The sequence below is a fragment of the Asterias rubens genome, chromosome 1 (assembly GCF_902459465.1).
Source record: "Asterias rubens chromosome 1, eAstRub1.3, whole genome shotgun sequence".
Lineage (NCBI taxonomy): Eukaryota > Metazoa > Echinodermata > Asteroidea > Forcipulatida > Asteriidae > Asterias > Asterias rubens.
In genome coordinates, this window is record NC_047062.1 from 13,249,114 (window position 1) to 13,258,663 (window position 9,550).

Sequence of the window (9,550 nt, forward strand, 5' to 3'; positions counted from 1 at the left end):
ATTTCATAAGAAATGTCTTTCGCACGGCATCTCTCTTCAATAAGAATTTATGGTTCTTACAAAGAGTCTTATCACTCAACGAAATAGTCCTGGGAGATAGTCATTTTGATATTATTATCAATAAAAATCAATGTACATATGTGGACATTAAAATAAAATAAATTTAGAAAGAACCCCCACCCCTTCTGGTTTAGCACTCATAAGTACTTTTTAAGGAAGGGACTCTCCTCATTTCAATGTTTGAAAACCAGGAGCCTCAAACTGGCTGGCATAAAACCCAGGATTTATCTGCACATCAAGAAGCACCCCTGTTTGATTGCACCAGACAATCCAAAACGTGACAATATATATATGTTTAGGATATTAAAGCCTTGAACTGGGCCACACTGCACCGGGATTATTGCACTAGCATTCTTTGCTAGAGGCAGCTGTCATGTGCTGTGTCTGGGGTTGTCTTACTAACTGGTCCTGTGACAAATCAGTCATGATGGTGGTTGTAAATAACCTAGGTACTTATCATGATCATGAGTAAGCGATGATTACATTAAGGTAGCTATGCTGTGTCTGTAACGGCTTACTGAGGATTTTGTACATGTGTATATGAATAGATGGGTAGATTAATGGCTTATTATGGAATATGTCAACAGACAGTACAGCAATCAGTGGTAATCTGTAAAGATTGTAGCTTAGATTAACCTACTTGTTATTAAGCAATACAAGGTAGCTGCATTGATTGTCAGTGTTCAATTTGTCATACAAGGACATAGTTGACCAGGGACAAATTTTATGGCTCTGCTTACCACAAAATTCTGCGCTTAAGATCACCAATCTCTGCTTACTGTACAAGCGCGAAATTTCTGCGCTAGCTGTTTAAGCGAAGAATGCCTACATGTATCAACGTGGAATACGCATTCACACAAGCAAATGTGCCCTGCCCTATTAACCCATGAAATACACTTGATGTTTGTGCAAGAAGCAACCAACTTTACTGTTTGCAGAAGGAACACTATTTGAAGCAAGTCGTACGGTTCCCGCTCTTTCCAATATGCAGCAGTTCAGTTATGGAACAGTCTTCCAGAGGTTGTTTTAAAACAGGCTTAGACATCAGAACAATTCAAAACCCGGTTAAAAACATATCTGTTTACTTTGTACAATAATTGTGATTTCCTTTCGGTGATATGCGCTATATAAGATTGGTTTTAAAAAGACAATATTTGTTCTTAAAGTTTCTTGCTATCCACAAGAAAGTAGTTTGAAAATTGAAAGTGTATATGTTTTCTCTTCTTTGGACTGGTTGTAACTATTGCCTGTAACTTTATTTTGTTGACTGTGTTATAGGGGGGTGTGTGACTTCAATTTGTTTTCTATATCCTTCCCCATTCTCTTTTCGTGTCACTTTTAGGTGTGTGTTTTTCAGCGGTCAAATAGAGAGACAATCCTCGACAGTCAGCCTCAGAGACACCAAGGATAGACCTGTCCACATCGGTATTAACAGAGAAGCAGTGTTTATAATCGACCTCGCAAAACAGGTAAATGTAGAAAACGTATAGACTCATGGTCCCCTGTCTTTATCCACAAGGTTAAAGAGAGGTATTGGTTTTACAAAACCAGCGATTTCATTTGATACAACAATTTTATTGGATAAATGGGCCAGTAATGTAAGCTTTCCAGATGTTCAGGCTAGGAAAAACTATTGCTGTTTGATAACAAAGAGGGCGCTATACTGTTAAGTGGTTTAACAGTGTTTACTAAAGGTTAGCTAGTACCGGCAAGATCAATTAACTTGAATAAATGTTTGACATGATCTTTACTGAGCATTTTTATTGCCTGTCATTGGAAGGGGGCTGGGGAGTTTGTAATAATATTGAGTATTAGGTTTTCTCATTGTGGGATTCATGCCAATGTTCAGTGTTAGCAAGATGTAAGGTATTTAGGGTTATAATTAACCTTTAGTAAATTCATACCAATGTTCTCGTTTACAGGAATTAATATTAGGGCTGACGTTTGATGAGTTGTCTTGGGAGTACACGGAGCCCACGGAAGATCGACCGGACTGTTTGCCGTGTCTATGGCTTGAGTTTGACTCTCAGGAAAGCGGGAAAAAATGCAGCAAGGTTCTTCAAATTTTCTCAAAACAGGTAAGGAAGTGTAGTTGTATCGTAAGAAACTCTGAGAAACTTGTTTAACTTTCGAATGATTTTGTTTTTGATTTGATTGACAGACAATCGTTCATAAAACTTATTTAATGTTTTGGTATAAAGTTTGGTATGTAGTGCTTCCAGCTCTTCCAGCCAGGCTTCTGATGGATGATACCCAAGCCTACATCCATATGGATTTTAAAGTGGGTAACCCTGTTTCAGCCTAGGAGTAGGTGGCAACGGCCTCTGGAAAAATATATTGTAGCCCACACTTTGAATTGGCCTTCAGGCCTTTTGTGTCTGGCGACTTGCATAAAAAAAATATATAAACAAATTCATGGTGGTGCATGTTTTGAGGAAATAATGGAAATACAGCCCTTTCATAAGTAAAGTTAACACTTAGCCATGATGAACCGAGAGTTTTTTTAAATAATGATACATTTTTTTTATTGTTGTTGTTGATGTACAGGCCGTTATGATGAATGCTATGATTGAAGCAAGCGTAGAGGAACTCAACAAACAAGACATTGAAGGGAAACATAGAAAGAAGACAGTCATGGATGGCTTACTAAGGTAACCACGTCAACCGTGTTTGTTTACACATTTCATATCGGCCATCTTGGATTTCTAGTACTGCAAGAAGTCAATTAATGCTTACAATGAGGGAGCTATTTGTTTACAGCTAGCATTTTCAATATGTGCTCATCATATCGGAGGAAAACAGGTCGCCCTAAGATTGCCTATAGTGTAAAAAAAAAAAAAAGAATCAAAATGTTGTTCATGGGATGAGTTTGCAACTTCCCCTGCCTCCAAATCTGTCGTTTCAACAGTAAATTGAACAAGCTTCTTCTAAAAAGCACTGGAAAAATCACCACACTCAACTTGATTAGCTTGATGAGTGTGTATATAAAGGTGTTTTGTGGAACAGAAGTGGTTAATAACTTCAGTTTCAATGAGTGTGGATTCATGTGAAACTATAGAAAGTGTCCGTATAAATATTAAGTATACTCCATTTTAGGAATGAATGAAAGCATTTTGTTCAAACAAAATATCAAATTTAGTTTAAGGCTAATTAACAACTTCAAGAATGTTCCCTTTTGCAACCTGTTTCACTTATAAATTCCCTTTCTTTGAATTTACTTGTCTGTATAACCCATGCATCAGAGGAGAAAAAGAACAAAATCGCATCTGAAAAAAAGTAAAAATCGTTCTAACATACTGTGCTAGCTTGATAACCCTGCTCTAAACTGCAATTTGCTCTATCCCCTTCTGTGGCTTGGCTCTTATATCCTATCCTTAGCGAATCCAACGATCAGGAAAATGGAATGGACTCCGTTGATGGTCATATTTCCTTCATGAGGTATATGTGGTTTGCTTTCTGTTGTTGTGATCTGATGTTTGTTTGCTTGTGTTTTGCACTCCCATGGTTTTCTGCTTGCACTGATATCACTTGCGTGCTTTGAACTCTTGCTTGTTGTCCTTGCAACTTTTCATTTTTTCCACCAGTTTGAAATTCATTATCAATAAAAATTGTTCATACACTGAGTAATAAGCTCCAAGGGAAACCGACTGGAACTGAACAAAGATATTGATACCAGTCAGTTTCCCTTGTGGTTTATTAGTGATATTTGAAATAAAAAGTCACATCCCCTTAAGGTGATCTCTCTGCTGACACTTCCCAGGTTGTGTTGTATACTTATAAATTACAGATCGAATGGCTTCTGACTGGCACCCCGAACAAAATAGGGAGAACAAAATGGTTCAGTTGGTAGATCTAGAGATCACAGGTCCAACAGATAGAATGTGGGGAAAAAAATTGAAAGTCTTGACCTCACACCACAATGGTGCATAGAGTGACACTTTATGCAAAAATCTTTCATAGGGAAATTCTAAACATGACATCATTGTACATCAAAAACAAATCGGTGTATACATTCCAAAGAGGAGATTTTTGTGCCAGAAACGATCAAATTCAATCATGTTTTGATGGAGTTATCAAAATTCAGGGATGGACTCACTAATTTCTCTGTACAAAATGTTCAGACCATTTATTTGAATTGAACGATATCAAACGTTTTGGATTTTAACAAAAATTGCATTTGAAGGATATGCATTTTACATGGTTTTAAGACATGTAAAATGTTGTTTTTACCTCATTTGGACTTTTCATTGCATATATTTACAAAGATCATCATTAGCTGTATGGTATTTTGTCAGCCTTCGTTTACATGCATTATGTACGTCTTCAAACCACATTTGTACGTTCTGATACATAATGGAGCATCTTGTTAAATAAATGTATGCACAACTGCCTGGGCTCAATTTCATGGCCCTGCTTAACACAAAAGTCTCAGTTTACGACACAGATCTTTGTGGTAAGCACAGATTTTTGTGGTAAGCAAGGCCATAAAAGTAGGCTTTGGTGACAATGCCCGAGTGTAATGTCGTTGTTGCATGGTCTATCTCTTGTTTCTTTTTGCATAATCCTGTGTGCAAACATTGAGTGTAAAAGACACTGGATATATTGCTGGCACTGACTTTTTAAAAGTAAATGTTATAAGGCAGGAACTACACTGAGATGGCTCTGGGGAAATCAGAAATGTTACAGTGACATTGTTAGTCTGGTTCTGTGCCATCATTGCCATTGTGACTTTGTGATCGTGAGATGGGAATCAGATATGAGTTTCAGACTTAACTTCCCGTTAACAAAAAAAGTAGCCACAAATCAGAAAAAGAAAAGGGGGGAATTACCTTATACTGATTAAAGAGGAATATCCTTGGGTTTTTGTAGATGAAGAAATTAAATTTTCTAGTGTTTACTAAAAGTTAGCCAGTGCTGGCAAGATATCTACTAACTTGAATATAAGTTTGATGTGAGCTGTACATGGCATTCTTGTTCCCTGTCATTGATGGTGTGTTTGTAATTAAGACTGAGCACCAGAGTTTGGTTTCCTTTGTTCTTGTTTTGTGATTCCTGTTTTTGCAGCACACAGGTGCCAATCTTGCCATTTGGTAATCTACATGTAATCCAAAAGTATATTTTCTAAAAATTAAACCTCTTGCACACCTGGGCCCAATTTCGTGGCGCTACAAAATAACTATGTTCTTACAGTGCCCTGTGAAGCATCTCTGTGGGCATTTACACATCAACCCACTTTAAGCAGCACCATGAAATGGGCCCCAAATAAACACTCAAATAAACACTTTTTGGTTATCAGACACAAACTTTATGGTTCGATCCCTCTCATTTGGTAGATAAACTGCACATGTTGATGTTCATTGATGTACTTTAAATACATGTATGCGGCCTATAATGAATGTATAATGCTGCCAACATGTTAAGCCTGGCTCTTACTTCCTGCGAATGCGTACAAATTTTGACGTCACAGGGCTGTTTTCGGGGCGAATGTTTCGCAGGAGTTCAGCACAAGTCAGCTGATGCCAATTCGTGTTGTATTCGCATTTGCAGGAAGTAGTAACCGGGGCTTTGGCTTTGGCTACAAAATCTATCACAAACATTGACTTTTATTGTATCCAACCAAAAGGGTGTAGGCTATATTTTTGCAAGGGAAGAGAGAAGGACATTTTCCTCACCAGTCTGTTGCCTGTCTTTGCAGTAGTAAAAAACTACATAAATGACTATAAGATAAGCACTCGGTGCTGTTCTGACTTGCTGTCCTGACTTGCTTGTTGATCTAGTGGTCGATGCAAAGGGTCGTGGGTTCGAATCCCACCTGAGTAGCGAGATTCTTTTGTCCACAGGGCTCAGAGATTACTGAGATTACACACAGAGTAATGGAAATCTTATTGTTGTCATCACTCGTCAGTAAATAACTGTTATGTTTCGTCATGTAAAGGGTGGAGACTGGATTGATGTGCAACTTTGAATTAATTTGTTTTCTTCAATAAAACTAACACACTAATAGTTGTCCAACAAGTGGGAACAGTTTGAGACTTTCTGTCTGCTATGTATTCCAAAAAGCGTCTGTTGACATTACGCCTCAATTTATAAGGTAATCTTATTTTGTGGTTTATTTCAGAGTTGCTATGGAGGCATCTGCACCAGGTATGTTGACTTGTTTCAATTGATAGTTGGAGCTAGTTATTCGTTTTTTGTTCTTCTAGTTGGAGTGTCGCGACCATCTTGAACTGGAATTGTGTTGTTTTTTTGTTGTTCGTTTTGAGTATATGATCCAAACATACAATACATTGCGTCGTGTTATTTTCTGCTTTAGGATTTGTGGAGGATGCTTATCCGTTATTTCTCATTTGTTGATTGATATTTTGTTCTCATTTCTGTATAACTTGACGTGCTTGTATATATTGTTTGTGCACTAGGTTCACAGCTAACCTAGGACACAAGTCATCAAACGAGGGGGTTTGCACTTGACAAAGATTGCTTTTACTACCGTTACATTGCTCTGCTTTTACATTTTATGCAAATTAAGTGTCTTCCTCATCGATTTACACAATGTCCCTCATAAGGCATCATGTATCTTGTAAATTGCCAGGTTTTATTCTCTTCTCTGTATTTGACTGTGTTTATGTTCTTGTTTTGCTTCCCCTTATCTGTATTTGAAAATTTGTATGTGTAATTGTATGCTGCATCTTTACATTGTTTGGTACTATTTATGAATTTGTAGGCTTAATTGTATTTTTGAATTTTGATGTTTTTGATGTAAATGTTTTTGTAATTTGTACTTTTCAACATCCGTGGATAGACAGGGTGCTAGGAATGTTATAATAAATTATTATTATAAATATTATTGTTTATATTATTGACTATTTTAATTATTATTATAACTCAAGAAACACAGATCCCTATTGTATGTTACCTCCCTGGCATTGCAAACTTTCAAGCTTCATTTCTTTTGTTGTTGACAGCTTTTGGAATTCTTCCAGTGAAAGAGCCAAAGACGGCAATCTGTAACAAGATGGATAGGTTATGTCTGGCTACGTTCTCAGAAAAAGGTAAAAGGGAAAGATTTAAAGTTGTGAGAAATAATTGAAAATGGAGTTACACTTGAGTTGAATATGGTTTACTGTCTACCTGTGGTTTAGAAGTAGGTTTTCATAGTTTGTATTATAACCTTTTGACTGGTTTAGACTGTAGACTGCATCATGATATGTCCTATGTTCACTAGTAAATAACAAACCTTGCAACCAAGGTGCTATACCCATTAGCAACCAGTGGACTATACCCATACCAACAGCAGCTTCTTGGTACCTAGACGCTTAGGCACAAAACTTGTTTGGGCTGTTATAAAGAATAACTGTTTTTGCACTTGTTATGGTTAAAGCTACCTCTCCCTTGGTGATCCTCAACACAATGTATTTTCCCTTGGTTTTGTCACTTCGGGAGAATAGAAGTTCTATTATGCTTGGGGTTGACTTTGTTAGGTGCTGAGTGTGTGGGTGCTAGCTGCTGAGTAATGGGTGCTGAGTTTGTAGGCTTATTGTGAGTAGTTAGTAAAACTCTTGCTTCAACTTTCTTTTCTTTTTTCTTCTTTTTTTTCACAGGTGACCTTATCAGTCGGAAGGCGAGGAGTACAAGACGACCGTTTTCACTGACCAACTTCTTCCGTTCTTCCAGTCAGAAATGAATCTTGCCCTCTCCTCTGGAATGCCTTACTGTTTGTTTTACTCCTGCACAGCTTCCAAGAAAATTGCCAGAACTGCATAAACATTTCTTGGGGTATTAACTGAGTGAATTGATACAAAATGTGGGACCAGCAAACAACTCATTCTCAAACGTCTGTCATAGGTTGATCATATTGAACAATTTATAATATTTTTTAGTGTTGTGGTTATTGGTCGTTGCCTCACTACTGGAAGACCAACTGGCATTTGAAGTCCTGTCAGTTGTTGCGTTGAATGTAATCTAAACTCTATAAACAGCAATAGCACTAAAATAAGAAGCAGCAACAAAAGCAAAAACAGCGTCAATGTCGACAGCAACAACAACAACAACAACAACAACAACAACAAAACAATGACAATAGCAACAACAATGTCGAGAGCAACAACAACAATATTGACAGCAACGATGTTGACAGCAGCAACAACAACAACAACGTCTACAGAAACTAAAACAACAATATTTTCAGAAATCAAGAGAAAAATAATAGAAAGGAAAAGGCGTCTTCCAAAATGTCTTTGTTTCATCACAGTGCTTGTTACCGAGTCTTGTGATCACTTCGTGAATTTCAACGATCTGGAAAGATTAATAACTGCAATATTGCAGTTTTGTAATATGCAAATAGTATAAATAAACTGTAAATTGATATGCCTCTTAAAACCATATGCAAAAGGCTTTTAGCAAATTATGAATTTGACTTGTATAAATATTTCTAAAGAAGCAATAATTATTTCTTTGATACTAATAACAAAGCCATGTAAGATATGTCAGGTGATATAATTGTAGATATTTCTCATCATTTCGTCCGTTAAGTACAAAATTGTGTGCAAATATGATTGAAACTATGAAATGTGTATCACTAACCACCTATATCATTTTTATTATTTAAAGATTAAACAACTTATCAATGTGTAACATTAACATGTGATAGTAACTGGTTTTACATCATCATACTCAGCGTTTTAGAATGTGATCAGACTAAGTCTGCCCAAAATTTGCTTAATTTTTTTAGACTTAAAGAATGGATTTTGTTGCGAACTTTGTACTTATTTTAGAATTTAAAGTAAACTCTTCTCATCAAATTAGAAACAGCTTCTAGTATTGCCAACTCAATGTGACCAAATCTAAATATCTTTGGCAATAATTTAAAGACAGTGGACACTATTGGTAATTGTCAAAGACCAGTCTTCTCACTTGGTGTATCTCAACATATGCATAAAATAACAAACCTGTGAAAATTTGAGCTCAATCGGTCATCAAACTTGCGAGATAATAATGAAAGAAGAAAACACCCTTGTCACACGAAGTTGTGTACGTTTAGATGGTTGATTTCGAGACCTCGAGTTCTAAATCAGAGGTCTCGAAATCAAATTCATGGAAAATAACTTCTTTCTCGAAAACTATGGCACTTCAGAGGGAGCCGTTTCTCACATTGTTTTATACCATCAACCTCTCCCAATTACTCGTCACCAAGAAATGTTTTATGCTAATAATTATTTTGAGTCATTACCGATAGTGTCCACTGCCTTTAACCATGTTGAACCAATAAGTTTGGCAATATGTCTTACGGTTGAAATCTCACACACTGCAGTGCACTGTGCTAGTTGTGCATGTTGTGGTGTAACTTTCCCCTCTAGGGTAACATTGTAGGGGTCCAAACCCTGTAAAAAGGTTTGGATAGCAACCATGAAACTAAAGGCATGGTAAACTTTTGGTAATTGACAAAGAAAAGTATTCTCACTTGGTGTATCCTAACATGCATACAATAACCTGT

The 9,550-nt window shown here is 36.7% G+C and overlaps 1 protein-coding gene across 2 annotated transcripts in view; it reads left to right on the forward strand.

The window, feature by feature from the left end:
* The window catches only part of LOC117295910 (putative FERM domain-containing protein FRMD8P1), a 35,386-nt gene extending 27,258 nt beyond the window's left edge, over positions 1-8,128 (forward strand). The window contains exons 10-16 of one of the 2 annotated variants that reach the window (XM_033778704.1): positions 1,403-1,529; positions 1,983-2,138; positions 2,608-2,711; positions 3,439-3,498; positions 6,179-6,204; positions 7,023-7,109; positions 7,659-8,128. In XM_033778704.1, the coding sequence (XP_033634595.1) occupies positions 1,403-1,529; positions 1,983-2,138; positions 2,608-2,711; positions 3,439-3,498; positions 6,179-6,204; positions 7,023-7,109; positions 7,659-7,741 (643 nt within the window). In that variant the 3' untranslated portion in view covers positions 7,742-8,128. The remainder of the gene's footprint in view (positions 1-1,402; positions 1,530-1,982; positions 2,139-2,607; positions 2,712-3,438; positions 3,499-6,178; positions 6,205-7,022; positions 7,110-7,658) is intronic. The other variant, XM_033778712.1, reaches the window with a different exon arrangement.
* The last annotated feature ends 1,422 nt before the right edge of the window (positions 8,129-9,550 follow it).